This window comes from Parus major, chromosome 1A (genome assembly GCF_001522545.3).
Source record: "Parus major isolate Abel chromosome 1A, Parus_major1.1, whole genome shotgun sequence".
NCBI lineage: Eukaryota > Metazoa > Chordata > Aves > Passeriformes > Paridae > Parus > Parus major.
Window position 1 is genome coordinate 46,584,393 of NC_031773.1, and position 22,941 is coordinate 46,607,333.

Below are 22,941 nucleotides of genomic sequence, written 5' to 3' on the forward strand. Positions count from 1 at the left end.
TTCATGTCTATTGAGAAAAAAAGTTAAAAATATAAAGACATAGCCTGTGAGTAGTTCATTACATTAATACTTACTGAATTTCCCTTTCAGCACCTAAGAGTGGTCTCCAGAACCGTTTACTCTTTCACCTGGCACATAAGGTATGATGTCTTTTCTTCACTCCTGCTTTGTTTGTTTTCTTTCCAGTTTGGTAATGTGTAATTTATGCTGGCAGCCTGGCAGAATAATTAAAATGCCTGTGGTGGCAGAAGAACAAACATTTTTCATAACCACTCTACTGTATCAAAATGTGGAGGAGAAAGCAAGTATGAAAACATGATCTCAGAATAGATGCTCTCAACATGTTTCTAAGGAAAGTATTACCAATACACTTCACATAAGTCATACAATAGGAATGTAATGGTATTTTTAATGATGAAGAGCATGAAACCTTAATGGACTCAGAAATGTAGAAGCCACTATTTTACTTTTTTTTCCTAAATGTACCAAGTTTTACTAACTTGCACGTCTCTTATATGTAGCAATTTTACCAAAATGGTTTATATGCTATTACTGATCCTCTTAAGTAGTTCAGCATCCCAGAAATCATACTGTTAATAGCATGAAATTTAATTTAATTTCAACAACTATTAAGTGCTTATTTCACTTACCACACATAGCTCTCTTCCCTTAAATTAGGCTTTGTACCATCCTGTACGAAATACTTGAGAAGTATTCTGCTACTAAAAGCATTGCCTTAAAAGGAAGTATAAATCCTGCATGTTAGCTTTGATGTCAGATTCCCTTTATTTAAATATGTTAGTCTTAAGAGAGAAATCTTAAAGCATTTTTACAGTGGCATTGCCACTTACAGATATCTGTGATGAACTAGGAATTATGCAACTTCTCTTTATCTAGTTAGTCACTGGAAATACAGGGTTTTAGCAAAATGATGAAGCCCATTGCCTTTAGTTCTGTTAAGCAGCCTTTTAACATCATGATTGGTTCAAAGAAGGAGAAGAAGGATTTGAAGAAAACTAGCAGTTAGGTGGTAAAACAAATATATAATACTAGAATTTGTGTCTAAGAGAAATTCATTATCACTGTTGAATCAGCAAAATCAGCAAAAGGAAGACATGGAATAAGTGATTTGAACAGACTGATTAGGTAAATAGCCTCAACTTCACTGTTGTAATACAAATATAGTGGGTATGTTTAACTCTTTTCCTTGTTTTTAGCCTTTGTGTGTGTTTTGTGTGCTATGCAGCAATGCTTTTAAAAATGAGTCCAATGGAAATTGGAGGCTGGTGAAAGTGAACTTGGTTAGTGCTGTAAAGGAGACATGTAAAAATTAGAACTTGTGTGTTTGCAAATCTTGTGTTTTTCTGCTATTCATGAGACATTAGATTTGGATCTACAAACAGCAAAATTTTTGCTGGCTTAAATAATTGCAGTGAAATTTTGTGTTGTGAAATTCTGTTTGTGAAATAATTAATTCAGCTCTTTCCCTCATCCATCAAAGCACATGACATGCAATTATATCTAAATCACACCTTAAAGGAAAATATGTGCTTAGTTTTAGCCTAACATTTATCCAGTTTGAACTCATCTGCCTCTTTAATGTTTGTATTTCTGCACTGGTCAAATTAGCTTTAAAGTAACAGTGGTTTTCCAGATATTTAATGCTGTTTGCCAGCAAGGACAAAACTAACCTGGTTAATTAAAAAGCTTTTCTTGTTGAACTCCTCTGAGAATGTGTCCCACTCTTTGTAGTTCAGTGATGAAAAGAAACTGATGAGCTCTCACCAAAACCTGCAAGATGTTACGGAAGATCAGCTTAGCCTGGCATCTATCCACTACATGCGGTCCCATTACCAAGAAGCTATTGATATCTACAAGCGCATTCTGCTGGATAATCGGTGTGCATCTCTAAACCCTATTGGAGCAACAATGTTATTGGTGGTGTTTAAATTCCAAATAGTTACTTGGTTTCTGAAAGCAGGCATTTTCCACAACTACTGTGTCCCTTTGCTGTCGCAGAATGTGCACCAGTTGCAAGTCCTCAATTTTGTTCATTCAAAGCACTACTAAAACCCCCACATTTAAAAATAAGTCTGCTCTCTTTTTCTCTCTGTGAAATTGCTGGTTAATTTGTTCTGATATATTTTTTATTTTGTTACTTATTTCTTCTGAAATTATATGTAGTATGTACTGTTTTGTCTTTTATTTTTCCCCTCTGATGGCCAGTCTTGTAACTTTGCTTGAATTATTTACTTTTCCTTCACTTCTTAGCCCTTCTAAGAAGGTTTCAGTTCTTGGGTTTTATGTAGAGTTCCTTTCCTTTTCAGTTTATCCTCTATGGCACTTGTTGATGGGGTTTTCTGTCATGTTCTGCAAATTTTTAGTTCAGAATTTAACAATCAACAAATTGAATTCTTAAGTTGCTGGAAGTATTTTTAATAAAATAGAAACTACCATCCCAGAATACTGCTGTCTTTTGGCACTATCTCCTCTTGAATGTTTCAGACAAATCCATCATAATGCATATATCATGTAATGCTTGGGAAAGAGATTTTAACCTCCAAGTCCTGCAGAAACAATCACTCAAAGTATGAGTGACCTTCATAACAATTATCCTTTTACTTACAGTTTTCACAAATGCTTGTCTTTTCTCTGTCTAGTTCCTCAGGCGTGACTGCTTGTAATGACAAGGATTTTTTAAAATAATTGTACTCAGTACAAACTTTCATGCGCATATTAAATGTCTTTGAGCATACTGCTTAGAAAATCATGTTCTGCCAGGACAATTACAGTGCTCATGTTATGCATGTTTCCTTGGTGTGAAGTTGACACTATTTCCCAGTTTTGCAAACCAAAAGTTTTGTTGGTAATTCTTAAAAGCTGCAGTAGCTACTGTGGAAAAAAACACTGTGCATCTATACTAGCTGACCAACTAGAGAAGCCCTAAGCATTCCTCAGAAACCCCGGTTTTGATATGTTTGTAAAATACATATAAATGTGAGAGCTTTCTTTTTATATATAAAATTTTAATATGCTGTAGTGGGAAATGTTAAACTATCTGGTGGGATTTAAGGGTTCACTTTAATCCTCTTTCCTACAGGGAATACCTGGCTCTGAATGTATATGTGGCCCTGTGCTATTACAAACTGGATTACTATGATGTGTCACAGGAAGTGCTAGCTGTTTATCTTCAGCAAGTTCCTGACAGCACCATTGCTCTTAACCTTAAGGCTTGTAACCATTTCCGACTTTACAATGGAAAGGCTGCAGAGGTATCTATTGGACAGTCCTTCAATTCACCTTTATTTTAGTTTAAGATTCCATACATGTTTATTTTCCTTTGTCTTAATCAGTAATGTTGATAATGGTCTTTACCTTGTCACTGTGTCCTTTTAGGAATGTCACCTATTTCAGTTTCCCTGGTATTAACCAATCTCTCCACATATGTGCAAGGTGTTCTTACTATCTTCCCAGTATCCTTTTAATCTTGTGTTCATATGTATTACCCAGTTGCTAAAATAATTAGATAGAAGTGGAAAGGCAAAATCTTCTAGTCATCCAACACTAATGGAGATGTCTTGCTGTCAGCTTTGAAGCTCCACTTAGGTTTCTGTTCTTTTATGGTTTTATGTTAAAATTTTGGAATGTATGTAATTCCAGGCAGAGCTCAAGAACTTGACAGATAGTGCCTCATCATCTTTTGAGTTTGGCAAGGAGCTCATTAAGCACAATCTGGTAAGTAATTTCTGAGACTTAATATGAACTGCACTCTCTTGTAGAGCTTTTCATGATGATTCATAAAACGGAGTATTTTGAAAAACTGCAGACTTAATTGAGTCTCTGCTGCCATATAAGTCCTGTTCCAGGAATCCTACCAGTATAATGAATGTGCCATCAAGTGTATTTACTTTTTTCCTGGAATTTTTCCCTGACATTTTGAGACTGTGTCTAGAAAATAATAGTACTGTTGCTTTTAGTTACGAAGGCATATTAAAATAATGTGTGTTGTGTGTCCCTTTGCAAGATACTTCGTGGAGCCCACTCAATAAAGACACTGTAGAAACAAGTCACGATGACCCTGAATTCTATTTAGTACCAGAACAATTTGACTGGAATAAAGATAGCTCATGAAAATGGCTTTCATCTGAAAAGTACTAAGGAAGGAGTTCTAGGAAAAAAGAAGCTTTTGTGTTCTGCAGTAAAAGAGTTACTAAGAGTAACTAATGGTTAATTTTCCCTTTAGTGGTATTATTTGGCTGGACAACTGGTAACAGGAGATTGCTCATATTTAATGACAGGCAGTTACTTGCTTTGTTATTTTTCAAGGGCAGTCATCACAAAATAACACTTCTTTCCCCAAGAGTTAAAACTGCTTTCAAATTGGATTTTTGTAAATTAGCATTGTTTATTTTGTATGTTGGTATTTCTGCCAGTGCTTTATTGAATAAGGACATTAGATCTTGTTGGAGGAATTATCATGTGAAACGGAGTATAATTGCCTGCTCCTGATCATTTTAGGATCCTGTGTCATTCTAAATGAATGTCAAGTTGTTAGCCTAATTTTTTTCATATAAAAACATCATAAGCAGTATATAGTTTTGTATGTGTTCCCTTCAGTCAGACTTTGTTACTCTTCTAAATCTTTGCTATATAATGTATCACTCTTTTGAGATGCTAAAAGCTGAAATAAATTAATGTTTATGTATGGATTAAATACTTATATTCTTCAGTGTAACAAGTGTCACACTGTATAATTCTATAGCTATATTAAAGCAGGAATTAAGCTAATGCCAGAGCCACTGACCTTTTCCTACTGTTTATGTAGGAATTTAAGGATTAATTTCCTTGAATTAACTTATCATAGAAAAGATTCTGATACATGATTATCAATATGCTACTTTTCTCTGCAGGTGGTTTTCCGAGGAGGAGAAGGGGCTTTGCAAGTCCTACCTCCTCTGGTTGATGTTATTCCTGAGGCAAGACTGAATCTTGTGATTTACCATCTCCAGCAAGGTAAATACACCTTCCTCTGGCTCTTTCATAGCTTCAGGGATGACATTAATTCATCTTATCTCAACTTATTCAATGCTTTTTTTCCTTTGCAGTAAAATGTAATTTATTTCACTTTCTGTTCCTCTGTAAAATAGTGAAGTAAAAGTTCCAATGGCTTGCAGAGAAGGTCTTTAATACTGTGCACTCAAAAAAAGCCTACTTCAGCAAAGTATAGGAGGTACTTGGGTTGCAGGAGATGGCTTTGAGGATGGTAGTGTTTATTTGTTTCTAGTGAGGGGACCTCTCCTCTACCTGAGTATGTGAGAATGGTAGGCATATGTCCTGTAAAGGCAAGGACAACCATTTCTGTAAATGCAGCACAAACAAAATATGAACCAAAGTGACTGTGAACAAGATATTTCATTAAAATCTACTTTACAATTCCTAAAGAATGCAGATAGGTAGCCAGAATCAGTTGGTAAGGATTTTCTACTTGTATCTCTCCTGTGTTTGCCAGCTTCTTTGAACTGTATCTGAGTTTTTCAGAGCTATTCCTATTCTCCCATTGTGTTCTTTTATTCAACAGTGGGTTGATTGGCTATATTATTCAAGGCAGGTCCAATTAGATCAGTTTGCTTAAAGCCATGTCCAGACAAGCATCCAGTCAGAACTTCCTCTGTTCTACTTTGAGTCCACTGCCTTTCTCTCACTCTGTGGAACCTGTTTCCATATACTCTGTACCCTCCTATCAGTTAATTGTAGACAGTGATAAGATCTCCCCTGACATCCTTTCTCTGAAAGCTAAGCAAACTCAGTTCGCTCCGTTTCTGCTCAGCCATCTTCCTGCCTTGGGAGCCCTCAGTTGAGCTCACTCCAGTGTTTATGGTAGGATTCCAAATCTGAACACAGTAATCATGTGCAACCTCACAACTGCCAAATAAAGAATCCCTTCCCTTACCACAATGGCTCCATTTATGCTAATATGATCCAGTGTGCAGTTGGCCTCCTTTGCTGCAAGGCTGCACTGTCTGCCAGATTGCCTTTTAGACAGTCAGCTCCCCACCTGACTTGCTCAGGCATGTTTCAAACCAAGCAAGATGCAAGACTTGCATTTTGCCTCCACTGAACTTCATCAGATTTCTTTTAGCCCATTTTTTCAGCCTACTGATCTGCTTCGCAATATCTGGGAGCTTTCTTTACAATCTTTTATCATTTGCAGACTTGCTCAGAGTACTCTATGCTATCATCTGAATCATTAATAAAAACAAGTTATTCTGCAGTTTTAGTCCCTGGGGCATTCGATTAGTAATGAGCCACCTGTTGGATTTTGTACGACTGATCACTGTCCTTTGGTAGTGGTAGTTCAGCCAGTTTTCCATGCCCTTATAGTCTTACTTATCCAGTCCTATCTCTCAAGTTTGTATGAGAGACCATGTCAAAGGCATTGCTAAAGTCAGGGTGTACAGCATCCACCATTATCCCCTTATTCACACAACCAGTCATACCTTGAATTAATGAGTACATTTTGGCATTGGTAAATCCATGTCTGCTGTCCCCAGCCACCTTTCTTCTGTTCAGTGTTATTTTTGCCATTGTCACTATAGGCAGTATTGGTACCACTTCCAATTATCTTGCACAATAATATTGTTGATAATAACGTACATTTCAAATTAAGTTCTACTTACATGGAAACAAAGTGCATCCCATGCATCAGTTAAAAATCAGTCTTGTTTACTCATATGCTGTTAACCTTGCAGTAATTTTCATTAGTTAGGTTCTGCTCTTCACTGTGATAGACAAATGACTTACATACTGACAACGAAGGTCCAGGAGAATTCAGACTTAAACCTCTTTTCTGGTTTGACTTAGTTTCCATTTTTAAGTCTTGCTAGGGTAGCAGCATTAGCTAGGAAAGTGAAAAATTCTTACTTCTTATGATTACAGCTGATGCTTCAAAACTTAAAAGGTCTCTGATAAACGTTGGCTTGTGATAATATATCCTCTGAACTGGAATGACTGAAGCACAAACATGAACTCCCTTGTTTCAACTCTTCAGGGTAGTGATTTCTAACAGGGTTTGAGGTCAGTTGGTATCCTGCTGAAATCTGCTCCCATGAGATTTGCTTCTGTTGGAGCCTCAAGAGAATAGTTCTGTGTTGACGGTCTACACTCTGTTGATAAAAATAAGGGTTACTGTCATTTTTTTTTTTTGGTGGTGGTGGTGCTGGTGGTGGTGGTCTGAGCTAGCCAAAAATATCAGAAAGAAAAGAAGAAAAAAGAAAAACAAAGGTAATGACTTTTAGCTAGTACATTGTACTATCTTACTATGTGACTTTTCTACGGAACAGTAAGAAAGCAGAGGTGATGGGTGGGAGCCTGGCAGCTCCAGTGTATATTGCCTTAAGTGCCTACATGGATTGTATGTTATAGTGAAAAAAATTTTTGTTTGATAAGGCTTATTTGTGTGGGCAATTAGTATAATCTGTACTAACAAAATTTTGCCAGTAACAGAGGATGTTTACTACATTGATTTACAAAGCCAACCATAGTGCCAACATCTTTTTTAATTTAGGTAAAGTTTAGGATCTATTCAGTTTATATAATTATTGTGTGGAAAGGAAGTTGTTTATAGATTTCAAATGCCACATTTAAACTTCTATACTAGCAGTGCTTTTTCCTTGTTAATTAGGGTCTGCTGGGCAGATGCTGAAATATTGCTAAGGAAAAGATGAAGTTTCCCTACAGCATCATGTTACCCTATTCTCTTTGAGGGCTAAATAAATATGAGAAAACAAAATACATGAAGATGATGGATTTAATATTTTGACCTTGTGGTGTTAAGAAGGCAGCCACTGGATTATGAACAAAGGGTCCAAATGATCTCTGCTAGGAAAACTGTAGTAAATAAGAAGCTATTACTCACTCTGAGTTTGTTATTTGAGTTCTAGAAAACTATCACCATTATACAGAAATTCACAGTGATTTATAGCTACCTTTCTCCTCCTGTCTAAATGGCTTATTTCTTAGTCTATGACTATTGGGGAATATTGTATAGGATGAGTGACTTGTACTATTGCAGCATACTATGGATTGTCATGCATTCTGATGTCTGGCATTTCAGATGATGTGCAGGAGGCTTATAACCTGATTAAGGACCTGGAACCTACAGCTCCACAGGTAATTGGAAAATGATGACATGGCGCATAAAGACAGAGGTTACAAACTGGTAGGAAACCTGCCACATACAAAACTGGTATCCTGAAGACAGCTTGCCCCATTCCCACTCTTAAAACTCATGTATTTTCATCCCTTCCTCAACAATTAATTTAATGTGTGTGCATAAAATATTGCATATGGGCATATATGAATACATAAGCTATTTATTACTGTACCACCTGGGTTCAGCAAAGAATACAGCTCTGTTGTGTGCAGCCTTGCTTTTGGGAAATGGACCATTACTGTATAGGTAAAAGCACCCTTACAGTTAGCTGGTTGTCTGCCTCGTGGTGATTTCCTAGCTCAGATGCTCATATAGTTTGTCCTGAAGCCATTTCAATTAAAATGAGCTAAATTAAACAGTTTTAATAAATAGTATTTTCTAATCCCATCACACTTTGGCTGCCATGAGTGAAAACTGCAGTGGCCCTTGGCTGCTACTGTAATTTTCTTTTGTGGCAGTTCCAGCATCTTTAGTCTCTGATTTATTCCTCTTTGCTGTTTATTTTCCAAAGGTCACATAGCTGGGCATAAAAGAGACCTTTCATGAGTCTCTGTAAGATGGAGAGAGGGAGGGAAGGAGGGAGGGAGGGAGGGAAAAGGAAAACCTCAAAAACACAGATCCGGTGATTCTGTGCTGAGGAGTGAGGAGTGTCTTGTGATGTTGCTTTACACTTCTTGCATTTTTCAGTATAGCAAAACTTAACTTGAAAAGTTTTCTGCAGCTATTGGTCCTTTTGTGGCCTTTGTTGTCTCAATATACTTGGCTAATAATTCTTGATCACATTTTGGAATTAGAATCTTTGTGCTTTCTTTTTTTCCATTTCTGACTCCCACTTGTAAGGAACTCCCTGCTAAGACTTGCAAAACTACTTCTAAAACCTTCTTAAGTACTTCTCAAATTTCTTCTTTGTCTCAATGCCTGTAGGATAATAATTAGGTATCTGTAACACAGTTTATGTGCTGAAATGATTACTTACTATCCTGGCTAGTGCTCTCAGATTCCTTCTGTACATTCTGTTGTTGGTCTCTTGAAAGACCTCTCTTCTTCTGTGTTTTCCTCTGTGACAGACCTGTCCTGGTTTATCAGGAGTACTTACTAAAATAGATTTATAGATACAACTCTTAATTATAAGATTTGGGTAAGACAAAAGAGTCTGTTACATGCTGAGAAAAATTTGTTCAGAGAAGAATTAAACTGTAGTTTCTCATACTAGAGATTACAGGCTACTCAACTTCTGTTCCTAATTTCACTAGAGTAGCATGGCCACAGAGCACAAACCTCTTGACATATTTGTCCTGATGAGAAACACTACGAATTTTGCAGCAACGATGTCAGTGGTTATGGTTAACCAATGTGCGTATTTGAAAGGGGATCTGTGCTTTAATATAACAATAGTGCACTTCTTGGTGATATGATGTTGAAGAGGGCATGAAAGTATGTTACCATATTCCTCTTGGTGCATTGTCTTTGACCATAAAACTTAGCAGAAAACACTATACCCCTCTGCATCTAACATATTTAGTAGAAGTGACTACCTAGCAAGTAAAATGTATTTTGGGGGAATAAATTAATACTGCATTTAAGCACCACCACAGTAACCAGCTACCTACTAAAGTCAGTTGTGATAGAGTTGAATTAATAAAGAAAATAATGTACACATAGGCTTTTATGTGTCTTCTGAAATCTTCACCATGTCTTCTCTGATCCCTTTTAACATTTTTTTTTTTCCAGGAGTACATCCTCAAAGGGGTGGTAAATGCAGCACTTGGACAAGAAATGGGCTCGGTGAGTAATGCCCGTGAGGTTCTCCGGCTTCTCCAACAATACAATGTGAGCAGATCTGTAGAAACAGGAATGGAGTGAAAGAGGCAATCATTTCTTATTTAGATTGCAGGATTTCTGAGTCTCTTAACCTTCTGTACAATAATCATTCCAGAATGAGTGAAATGCAAATTTCTGTTGGTGGTTGTGTTGTAAATCAAGATTAATTCAATTTCTCTATCCTGCTTCCAAAATCTCCATTTGCTTTGTACAGTGTTCTTCTTTATCTAGGCACATAGAGTGGCACATTTACCTTTTCTGTTTTTGCTTCAGCTCTGGTTTATCTGTTAGTTCCTCCCCAGGTGTTCCTCAGAGCATTATTTTCACTGTGTATTGTAGCATCACCCCTGTAACTCATCTTGGATTTATTTTTTATTCGTCTTCCAGAGAGATCATCTGAAAATTGCTCAACAGTTCTTCCAGTTGGTGGGGGAATCAGCCAGTGAATGTGGTATGTTTGAAATGTTCTTTTTCCATTAAGTAAGCCATCTTAAAATATCCAAGTGTATACCATCATATCTGTGTCTAACTGCTGACTGTTAGCAAGAATATTGCTAGGCATTTTGTTTCTATAGGATGAGTTTCAGAAAGTCTAAATTGTAGTCTAAAGCAAATTTTCAAGTTTAAATTAGAAGTCTCAATACCAAACCTTACTATATGATTTCATCTGGAAAAGAGGTTGTACTACCTCTTTTGTGCAGTCTTCATGGGAGACACTGTGGCAGCTTGCCTTTGGTTAATAATCCCCATTAGAGAAACAGAAGACAACAGCCTAATTAATTAGATGAAGTGAGTGGCTGAAACCTCACAGGCAGAGATACACAAGTACAAATCTAGGACCACTAATCAAAGCCTGTCAAGTACATAGAGTCCTAGCATGGAGCATGCCCTGAAACTGAGGACTTTGGCTACAGGGAGAAATGGAAGCTCTGAGACTAATTTCTTGCTTGACTAAGAGAGGAAAAAAAAGGCATTACAACCCACCCTCCACCTTGCCCCAAAAGCAGTATATTTTCAATATTTAGTTTTACCTACTCAATAATAAACTAAACCAAGTTCTTTTCTTCCCTTCTCTTTGCCAAAACCAAAAATCCCAAATAAAAAAAGTCAGTAGTTGTAACATGGGAATTCAGATTAAATGGGGCTTGCCCTTTGTAGGCATTGTCACTTAGTATTGTTTCTTTATGGGGGGTAGCTTGTGCATGTTTATGGGCAGACAGCTCACGGTCTTCAGACACAATGCTATCTCCTGTGTCCATGGTGACTAAAGAGAAGGAGCTCCAGAGACAGAGTGGTATTACTCATTAAAGTTTCAGAAATACAGTTGAGCCATTCTATTCTGTTCCCCTTGCAGCCCTGATACTATTGGTACTATCAGAGAATTTCACATTGGAAGGATGGAAGTGGTTCCATAGATGAGATTTCCCTAACTCATTGCTTTCACATTGAAGCAATCCCTTTAGAGTTGGGATCCCAGAAAACAGGAAGAAAGAATATGAACTAGAGCACTGGAGAACTCGGTTAGTGGGAACATCTTAATGCCTATAGCAGTCATGCAGATGTGACAAGTGACCGGGGCACACATGGATAAAAATAATGCAGAGATAGTCAGGGAAAAGATATTCAGGGAGAAGATTTCCTGTGAAGATATAGCCCAAAATTAAAATTGTTAGGAAGCAAAACTTACTGTGAAATATTTTTAAACTCATATGCAAAATAAAGATACATAGGCTGTATCTTTATCTGAGACTTCAACCTTTCAATGGCTGGGGCAGGGGGAATGGCAACAGAAATGTAATACAATTAGGAAAGTGGATTACCTGAAAGAAATGAGCCTATGGGAAGAATTGGTTCCAATCAGAGGTAAAAGGAAACATCAGTACTGCAAGCGTCTTACCCTCTGGTACTTCTATGTAAGAATTGCTTTGTCATCTTCTTTAAAGTTTGTGGGAGGAAACTGCCATAGAGAAGAGCATGCAGTTCAGGGTAATTCCTTTAAAGGTAAAATAGTGTGAGGGGTTTTGTTTAACCTCACATGAAAAACAGATGGAGGTCAACAAACTGTAGATAGGAAATAGAAGAGGCAAACAGTTATATTTAGGTAGGATATAACAAAAAAACAAACAAATGAAGCCCAAGTATGTGTTTTATACAAATATTAGATATTTTTTTTAATGTTGGATGAAGTGGAATGCCTGATTTTGGAAGAGAAGCTAAAAACGATAATAATTTTTTTATGTGATAGAGGAAGGTAACATGTAGGATATTGTTTCTATTTAATGTACAATAGGGATTGTACATTAAATAAACATAGATTGTATATAAGTAAAGATACATAAATATAGATAAATAGATGATGCCAGTGGAAAAATGGTTCTAAATATTTTGAAAACTCTCAAAATAAATATATTTTCTTTATCAATTAGTAAAATTATATTGTTTTCAATTATATGTTTATAATAGATAATAGATAGATATTAGATAGATAGATATAGTAGATAGGCAACTCATCCTATTGAAGCCAAATTATTCACCAGCCAGCCTAGATAGGAACTGTGAGTGGCATATTAAACAGGTTACAGATTTTATATAGAAAGATAGATACTAGTTGGAGACTTCTGTTCTGCCCATATTGACCTAATAAATGCAATTACATGGCATAATAAACAGCATGAACTTTTTGTTTCTATCTTTCGTAGAGAAAACACAAGTGAACAAGTAACTCTGGACCAATATTAAATTGAATAGCACCTGAGTTAAAATTTTATTATGAAATTACAATTCTACTACAGTCATCCGAGCATAATCAAATTCAAAATCTGCATGTTAGCAAATACCTCAAAAAATGTCCACAGTACTAATCCTAAGAAGAGAAGCTACATAATAAACCTTCTAATTTCTAGGAGAAAATTTACAGAGAAATAGCAATGAAAAGGATAAAATGCACCTGATTTGAACACTTGAAAGAACCTTTTGTTTCTCTAAAGAAAGGGCTTGTATTCATAATTAATGAGCTATAGGAGACAAATAATGACAGGACTAGGTTTGCCAATGGCACAAAATTACCCATAGTAGTACAAATAAAAGCTTCCATAATGATGAAAGATGTGAAAGACTATATAAGACTGGGTAATAATATGCAAATTAAATTTAGCAAAATTATTGGAAAAATTGAAGAGGATCTTAAGAATTGATGAGGAAAGAGAAAAAAATAATTACTGTGTCATTATATACAGATGTGATTCTTTTCCTGAACACTGTCTACAGTTCTGGTTCTTAACATTTCTTTAAAAAAATATCAAGAAAGGATACAATAAATACAGCAAGGATCATCAAAGAAAGGGGATAGATTCTTGAAGTAGGAGAAAAGGAGAGATTAAATAAAGCAGAATGCATGGGCTGAAAAATGATGACTGAGTTTGATGATGTCCATCATAAACAACAAGAAAAGGAGGAATAGAAAAGGATTATTTACTATACAATACAAAAATCAAAGAGCATTTACAAATTATCACTCATGACAATTAAACAGCATTAATTACTTTTTTGCATAACGCAACTTATTTGATAGGAAAACTTGTGAGAACCAGAATGTATAAAAAATGTTGCAGATGAAATGGCCATTGGCTGTTTAACCCAAAATTTTCAGCAGTGATTAAGAAGTCCTTAGTGCACATTGTTGAGAGCTGGGATAAACTTCAGCAGAAGTGCCATTGCATACCACAGTATGTATTATATGTGAAATCAGAATATTTTCTTTCTATAGCTGTATATTCTTACCCAGCAAACTCTGAACTAGACAAACATTGAATTCAATATAATAGTTTTTATGTTCTTAGGTAACCTAGCATATTAGCCACTCTGTTGATTACTTGTGGTCGTTTATTTTCCTGTATTTGGAATGGAGAACAGAGTTCTTGCTGTTTGTATACTTGGGCTTTGCCTGAGTAGCTGGCCATGCTGTTCAAGCGTGTACGTCATGCTTCAGCACTTCCCATCCAACTAGTCCTTCCAAGGATCTTCAAGGTCTTTATCAAGTTGCTTAGCTGCTTTGCAGATTTATAATACGGGAATAAGTTGTTGTTTGTCAGAGTGAGGAAATCCTTTGCCATGTCTTTGCTTGCAGCTGGGCCTGTGTCACATTTTTGCTTGGGATAGAGTTAAGTTTCTTCTTAGAGAATGGTACAGTGATGCATTTTGAATGTAGTATAAGAATAATGTTGATAACACAGTGATGTTTTAGTTGTTGCAAAGTCAAGGACTTTACAGTTTCCCGTGCTCTGCCAGTGAGGAGCTGCACAAGAAGTTGGGAGGGAGCAGGGCCAGGACAGCTGATCTGAATGAGCTGAAGGGTAATTTCATACCATGAAACACCATGCCCAGTACATGAACTGGGGGGAGTTGGCTGGGAGGGGCTTATTGTGGTTTGGGGGGAGGGCATGGATCAGCTGGTGAGCAATTGTATTATTTGATCATTTGTTTCTCCTGAGTTTTATTCCTCTCTCTCCCCTTTTCACTACTATTATCACTATTATTATTACTAATAATATTTTATTTCAATTATCAAACCATTCTTATCTCAGCCCACAAGTTTAAATTATTTTTTTTCAGTGGGAAGGAGGGTAGAGTGAACAAGCAGCTGAGAGGTACTTAGTTGCCAGCTGGGGTTAAACTGCAAAAATGAACAAGGCTTCTTATTTCAGTGTGGGTTATCAAAAAATAATGGGTTAGAATGAAGATGTGGAATATTTTTTCTGACTTGCTTTTGTTAACTGTAGAAATCCTATTGACTGCATCAAGAAGAGCAGCAACAGGAGTTTAGGAAGAACACAGTGTTATTTATTTGTAAAGTCATTTGTAGTCATCAATTAAGCCCTTTAGTTTTTTTAATTAGATCTCTACCTTGGAGGTTCAAGGAACATGGAGTAAATGTGCGAGTTAATGTGCAAGTCATTTCCATTAAATGTACACATTTTATCTTATGTTGGATGTTGTGCACTTTAACAGGGGACAGACAAAACAAAAACAAAAAAACATCCAAGAAGCACTTAGAGTGTAGGAGTCAACATTCATTCTCTAGCAGCAATAAATAACACCTGAAGAGCAGCTTGGAGTTTTTTTAAGCTTGATAAAAATTCTTAATCCTAATGACATGGAATGGAACAGACATTACAAAGGAGGATATAAGTAGATTTTTATAGTTAGTTCTCATTCTCTTCTCCTGGGGTCTCAACTGGGTGGGAAATTAAACAGATTTCTTTTAAGGAGAAAATGGAGCATGAGGAACATCAGTGAAAACAAATTAACATTCCAATTAAATGCAGGGTTTCTGGTGCTTAGCATAAGTCTTACAAACTACCCAAAACCACTGCAAGCATAATGAAAAAGAACACCCCATTTGTTTTCAGTGGTCCTCTTTTAGGACCAACTCAGGCATATTTGATGTTGGGTAAGAGGAATTAAACATTTCTGAACTTCATGCAGTCTTTGAGGTTCTCTTAGGTCAACGTAAGTAATTTTTGCAAATGACAAATTTTTCCACTTTCTGCATAAGCCACATGGAGTGCAATAGAAAATTCTAGGTTTTCTGTCACTAGGTAGTATTCATTGCTGAGTTGTATGAGATACACAGATGTTTCACTTGCTTGGTTTTTTTAAAGGAACCTTTCAGTAAAATATATGGGGGATGGTGTGCTGGGATAATAAAACTTTCTGCCAAAATTTGGACAACTAACATTTAGTAACACTCCAATAATTTATGGGAATATTGTGTTTCTAATATTTTGTTACTGTGATTCATTTTTTACTAAAAATGCATCCTCAGTTTTAAGTCTTCTTTGCATGTTTTGCATTTTTTAAATTTTGTTGGAAATAAATTGTGATTTTATGAACTTCAGAAATCAAATTTCAGAGGAAAGGGGCATTTTTGAGTTGTCTGTAGTCTCATTAATCAGTGTTTTTGGCTCTTTTTTATAAAACTCTCTGTTATTGTCCAGTAAAGGCATATATTTGTCATGAAAACTATGCCTGCATGTAAAAAAGGATAGATAAATATACAGACCAGTTTCTGCTTCCAAGTGAACAGTTCATGAAAACCAAATAATCTTCTGAAGCTGAAGAACTGAATGGTGTGGTTCAGACATAAATAAGGATTGATTGTCTCTGTATGGAAATGACAGGACATCCAAGATCAGTATCTCCTAGTGCTAAAAGACAAGAAATAAGAGTATTTTGCTTTCCTTTGAAACGTATTTTGACATCTTATGTAGTGCTTTCCAAGAATCATTACTACCTACCATATTTAAAGGAGAATATACAATTTTCCAGTTGAACGCTCAATTTTGCATGGTAGTATGGTGTCAAAATATTGGTCTTTTGTTACATGAAATTTCTCAACACAGAAAAGGTATTTTAATTTTTTGGTGTGGATGGATTGATGGTAACCAATAGCTAGGAGCAGATTACCTCAGGGATATTGGTAGCCTTAGGATCTTATCTCTTGTTACCTTTCCATACTGCACAGAACACCATCCTCTCTTACAATCACTTAATGTAGTGGGATAGTAGTGGTTTGGGATCACTTCCATTTAGGCCTTCTCAGCTGCTACCTCAGTTCATCCATGTCTGCTAGCTGGCTCTAACAAAAATTACTCCTAGTAAGCTTACTTCAGAATCTTTAAAAAAGCTTTGAGATAGTTTTCAGTAACACAGCTTGCAATGTCAGAGTAGGTGACAGCATCGTATGATTGCAACAGTTTATGATGACATGAATAGCAGCAAAGTTTAGTGACACTCATTCGAACTGATATGTCTAAGTTATTTATGGCTTCACCTCTTCTGAGCAATGTGGTAATTCCAAATGCATGGACATCAATTTCCATACTGTCTGATACCACTGAGTATTTTACCTCTTCCTGTATTAATTCTTTTGTGTAACAATATTTTCAGTATAACAAGTTTACTCTCTTATGCAAACTAAAATTAAAATATGTAGAGTTGCTTTGTCCAGGATAATCAGGATAAAAGGATAATTTTGAAGAAAGAAGGCTAATGCTGTAAGAATAGCAAACTCAGGCTTTGTATAAAGTGTCATTTCCTAAGAGTAAGAATAATTCATGGTAAAATTATGCTATGAAAATTGTGTCACGGAAAAGACTTTTTAGGTAAAATTGTTATGTGTCTCTGTAGTTTGGTGTTGAACAAAGTCTTGCAAAAATTACTGGATGCTGTAGAGAGAGCTGACAAGATGAACTAATTTTTTTTCCTAACCTCTAGTATGGTCCTTTGCCTGAAAAGGCAAGCTACATTATTTTTAGAAACTAGCTGCTTTCATAGGTGCCAGTAGTCTTGGCAGTGATTTCCATAACCATGTGTTTTTAAATTCTACATATTTTGCATTTCTCTTTTGAATTTTAGATACCATTCCAGGGAGACAGTGCATGTCCTCCTGCTTCTTTCTTCTTAGACAATTTCCTAATGTCCTAATTTACCTCAACTCAATCAAGGTTAGTATTATTATTTAGTATTGATAGTTCTATAATGTATGGAATCACTACTTTTAGACTGTACTATGTGAGACACAATGGAAACATAAAAAGATACAAAAACAAAGCAGTAAAAATAAAATACAGGAGTGATAGTGGAACGTAAGTGGTCAGTACAGTAAATGGATTAAAATGTAAAGAAGCAATTTAGAAAGTAGTACCATGCAGCATGGTGGGCATGATGGACTCATCACACTTTTAATATAACCATTATCAGTCTTTCTGGTGGCATCACAGAAGATAAGAAACATAATTAAAGGAAGACAATTTTTTTAAAAGTGTATATTTATGGGGTGTGCAGCATGGAGGAAAAAAAACCAAATGTTTTCTTAAGACTTATCAAGTGAGTGATGGAGATTATTGTCACTGGTTAATAATGGTAATAACTGGTTAATAACTGGTTAATGAGGACAACATTTTAGTAAACAAGAGTGTGTAAGGAAAATAGGACATGAAGGACTCTAAAAGGAATAACATTTACATTTTACAGAGAAAGCAGTCACTGAAGGACTAAAAAGGGGCAGAATTACCAAAGCAGTAAATTAGGAATGTTATTTTTGCAGAAGTTATCTGAGTATCCTGCAGACAATGTTTCATTTTTCAAAATAAGAGAAGCTTGAAGTCAACATCATGCAGCATTATCAGATCAGTGGATAGAATGGGTATAACTTACAGATACACAGTTAAAGTCAGATGTGAGGAAAGAGGGAGGCTGGAGTGTGATTATGGATTAAATTACTGCAGTCTTTTTTCACTGGTTTGAAAGTAGAGTTGAAATAACTCTGCTTGGTAGGAAGAGGAATGAGAATCTTAAATTATTAAAAGAATTTGGAGATACACAAGATGAGTATAACTACAATGTTATAAGGAGTATGAGATCTAAAGAAAAACCTGGGGTTGTAATGGTGCCCAAAAGTTGCTGTTGAGTGAAAAATGGTGAAGGTGTAATGTTTTAAAACTTTGGAAGGAGACCTTTGAAGAAATCCCAGTGGCTTTAGCCACTGGAATGGCTCCAGTGTAGTGGAATGAAGAGATACACCACCGCCGCCCCAAACTGGAGTATGTGGGTAATTGAAGAAAGGGGAATTAACAGTAAGAATTGCTTTGCCTTACTTGAACCGTCTAAAAGTTGGATTTCTAGTTAGAACTGGTCATCTGGTCTCATTTATTGCCAATGGGTATAGATGGTAATTTTCAGAGAATTCATTCTGTATATTTCTTACATTTATAGTGCAATTAAATACTCCACAGATATGCTTAGCTCTTTCCATTTCCTTGAAAAGGTTCTTAAACCACCAGGTTTAACCCAAAAAGGTCAAAGTTAAATGTCATTACAAACCACCTCCAAGGTACATGGGACAAAAATTTACTGCCTACTACAACTTTTCTTGCTTGTTCCTTTTGAAGTAATTGATCATTCTCATAATTTTTCAGCTGAGACTAGCCATGCTCAGATTTACTTAAGTCATTTCCCTTTACTATAGGTCACAGGGATGCAAAAATTATTCTTTCTGTACCATGTTACAGGCAAGATGTACATGGATTTATCTTTGGTTTTTTATTCACAGGAATAAACTTCAGTAGAATCTCTGCAGCTCTTAAAATGGGGCTGCCCTCTATGAAGATTATTTGCTTGGTATTCTCTCGGGAAGCACCACTTTCATCCATGATCAATTAAAACTGCTTTAGGCATAAGAAAATCTCAGAGGACACTTTACTATAAATGTATTGCCAGCTGCCCCGAGGGTGACATTTTAACACTGTCAGGGATTAACTGAGTAAAAAACAACCTGATTCAGGCTCCACTGAGTTGTGGCCACAATGGGAATTCTTCATTTTGAAGCTGGATATCTGAGCATCTCATTGAAATGGACATCACACAGAGGACAGTTGGTTTTATGAAAACATTGAAGACCTCTAAAAAGACCACAAGAGAGTAAACATCCAGTACATATGTCATTTAAAAAAGAAAAAGAAAGAAAGAAGGAAAGAAAGAAACTAGCTGCTGTGAAGAGCTGCTGTGAATGTGCTCTTTCATCAGCAGCACTCGTTCATTTCTCCTGGTTTAGGTTTTGAAGTAGGTCTGATCTCTAACATTATATGGCCAGGACAGGATGGCACATTTTTTGAGTTTGGTTGTTGACCAACCTCAAAATGGAGTTTCTTCTCCATTTTAATTAAAAGATACCATGGGGTCTACTTGAACAAAAGAAAGCATTCACGCAGTAAAACTAGCATCTGGCTCACCAACTTTGCTTAAACTGGGACTTGTGCTGATTCACATGAAACTACTATTGAGAAAGAATGCAGTGAAGTATCCTAATCTCTATATGGTGAAACCCATTAGTTCACTGTAAGGGCACTGAAATGTTTTCACAAACTGAGCTTAAGGTTCAGCCCAATTGGTTCATCCTCATGCTGTCACACAGCTTTCTGTATTTGCTGGCTTGTGCATGCTACCATAGACTGTTTGGGTGAAACCTGGACATTTGGCAAATAGTGGCAATCCCTCACCTTTCCTTTCAAGGCACTAGCTTGATGTATGCAGCTGGACTAAATCAGTACCATTTGTAGGCTGCCTGTGACAGTGAGAGGAAGAGGTTCTTCAGTGTCCCTACATCATGAAAGAAGATAATACTGAGAAAAGGATTTGTGCCTTGCTTCGTTTAGCTTTTTACCTCCTCCTCACTCTAAAGAGGGAAAAAACCAAAAGTTCGATCTTCCTACACAAGTTCTGTTTCCTCTATAAATGTTGTATAAGGAAAAACATTTCTTCTTCCCTACACCTTGTTGTTATGCACACAGGGAGGCTTTCTTGCAGTAACTATATTGGATAAACCATCTATTTTCTATTGCTCTCTCCTAAGCACTGCACTGCTGCTGGGCAGGGATCCTCAATCACATTCATGCTTGCATCTGGTATTGCCGCCAGCTCTACTGGTCCAGCAGTATAGAACAGTGCTGAATGTAGAGCACAGCTGACTTTTGGTCATTTGAGTAATACTTCAGTCTGACTGGATCAGATCAACCCCATATATAAGCCTAACCTATACCTTGAGTTACATTTCCTTCTTTGACCCATGTAGCTTTTCAGTAAAGATACAGCTAGTTCAGTCTGATGTGTCCTAAACAAGATGTGTCATATCTAGGGTTATGGGAGAGAAAAACTCAGTGTTGCACTTCACCTGGAGAGAAGGCAAGGCTTGCTTAAAGAAGTGCTGTTACCTGGTGTGCTGCCTGCTATAGCCCAGTACTGTGGCTCCACCTCCATCATGAGATCCATTTTGTCAAATTAGCATCCATCACATAACCAGATGCGCAGGATCTCTTAACAAACCTTGACAAGTCTTGGAAAAACAAACTGTTCATTGCCTTTAAGACTCAAGGAAGTCAACTGCCTATTTACCCACCCTAGTAGTGAAATATGCTTGGGAAGGGAAAGAGACCATGGCAGCACAACATGTCTTCACATGCTCCAAGTGAAAATTATACCCACAAAAGCTGCCACTGCAATTTTGAGCTTGGAACATTTTCCAGATCTCTCAGAGTTAATATTGTGGAATGTTTCAGCAGTGTTTTTAGTCACAAATGTAGGATGGAAAAGCTAGTCCATAATTTTTCTGCCCACTGTTTATAAATACCGTATGTTCCTAATGTGGGATTTTCTTTTTCCTTCCCATTGTCTTCTTTATATGGTCTGTCTCAGATTGGGGTGAGGGGGATGTATTTTTAATGTTGTTTTATCATGGAAGGAGGTTCTTCTGTTGTATTTATTTGGGGTTTGTCAATATTTTTCAGAGTTACTTCTACAATAATGATACTTTTAACTTCAACTATGCCCAAGCCAAAGCTGCAATGGGAAATTTTAGTGAAGCTGAAGAGGTATGTATTTATTTTCTTAGAAAAATAGCAATGGAAACATTTTCCCCATATATTCCCCTCTTTCCTTCCTTTTCTTCAGCCAGATCTTCATGTTGATTGAAAATAAGCACCTTCTGTGGAACATCTTCTTCCCCTTCTTAGGGGAACTGAAACTCTCAGTGAGCGCTATTCAGAAAAGATTATCTTGCTAATCTTGTAATGTGAGGTATACAGAGAGTCATGCTGCTTGTGGTGCATCACAAGAGTGCTTGCAGCTACCTCTAATTGATCAAAGAATGGCCTCTTAATCAGATTTTCCACGCTTTGTCTGGGATCCCAGGCACTCTTTTTGTTCAGACTGAGTAGGGCATGCTAAGTTAAAGACACTGAATAGTTAAGAGCTTCTAGGTGTCCCTAGAAATTTGTGTTTTTTAAAAAAAATCATCCTCTGGGATATGTGGGAGGAAAAGAGGAAGTGCTCACTATCTTATTCAGCAGCATTCAGACGCAGCTGGAAGAGATTAACTTCTACACCCAGTACTTTTTTATGTCTGTGTGCAGCAGAAACTTAATTACAAGTAAAATATGCAAAAGCAAATAGCTATTATGAAGGTGGAAGCAACATTTTTCACAAGACCAGGAAAGAAGACAAGCCACAAAAAAAAAATCCCACACCACATAGTCTAAAGTGAATCATATAGGTTTGGTTGGTTTGGGGTTTATGTTTTGTTTTGTTTTTCCAGTCTTTCTAACTTTTTAACTATCCAGGTTTGTCAATAACAGAGCTCCCCTGGCTTTGCAACTTGTCTCTCCCCTCAATCCCTACCCTCCCATCCAGCACCCTCACCCCTTAATTTCTGTGACCCAAAATTGCATCTCTCTTTAAGAAAAATATCCAAAACTGCAAGGACAATGGATATATGTTTCAATTCAAGAAGCTTTCAATTAGCCTCATGAAAATCTTTCAAAACTATGCTAGCAGGCTATCTTGATTCCTGAAACCCCATAAAAATGCTAATGCTGTAAGTTTTAGCAGCAACTAGGCAACAAAGAAACACAAAGTTCTAAACTCCTGTTGATCTACATTTTTCCTCTTACATTTTTTAGAAGTAGTTCTATAGAAATTTGTGTTGTATAGGTGATGCATTTAAATACCAGAATTATATAATTACATTGATTCATCTGGCCTCATATCTGAACTTGGGTCGTGATAACAGTTCCACATAAAGATCAGCCTTCCCCAGTGTCTCATAAACACGTAAAACATCTACATATAGCACTTACTAAGTTATTTAAAAGCATACCTCCCTGGACATATGTCGTGGTTTAAAACCAATAACTAAGAAAATTACTTATTTCTTGCTGTGAGATATGGATTAGAATAAGGGCAAAACAGGCATAAAACTTAAAAGGAATAAAGAAAGTTTATTGACAAACAACAAGAATAAGAACACCAGAATAAACTTCTAGAAAAACCTTTTCATCCCTTATCTATTTACTATT

General features: G+C 36.5%; 1 protein-coding gene across 3 annotated transcripts in view; it reads left to right on the forward strand.

The window, feature by feature from the left end:
• Positions 1 to 22,941, forward strand: part of TTC26 (tetratricopeptide repeat domain 26) — a 47,879-nt gene that overhangs the window by 15,762 nt on the left and 9,176 nt on the right. For 2 of the 3 annotated variants that reach the window (XM_015627143.2, XM_015627144.2), the window contains 10 exons: positions 91 to 140; positions 1,753 to 1,898; positions 3,101 to 3,272; positions 3,661 to 3,735; positions 4,911 to 5,013; positions 8,114 to 8,169; positions 9,944 to 9,997; positions 10,421 to 10,484; positions 17,450 to 17,538; positions 21,376 to 21,459. In XM_015627143.2, the coding sequence (XP_015482629.1) occupies positions 91 to 140; positions 1,753 to 1,898; positions 3,101 to 3,272; positions 3,661 to 3,735; positions 4,911 to 5,013; positions 8,114 to 8,169; positions 9,944 to 9,997; positions 10,421 to 10,484; positions 17,450 to 17,538; positions 21,376 to 21,459 (893 nt within the window). The remainder of the gene's footprint in view (positions 1 to 90; positions 141 to 1,752; positions 1,899 to 3,100; positions 3,273 to 3,660; positions 3,736 to 4,910; positions 5,014 to 8,113; positions 8,170 to 9,943; positions 9,998 to 10,420; positions 10,485 to 17,449; positions 17,539 to 21,375; positions 21,460 to 22,941) is intronic. The other variant, XR_002001718.2, reaches the window with a different exon arrangement.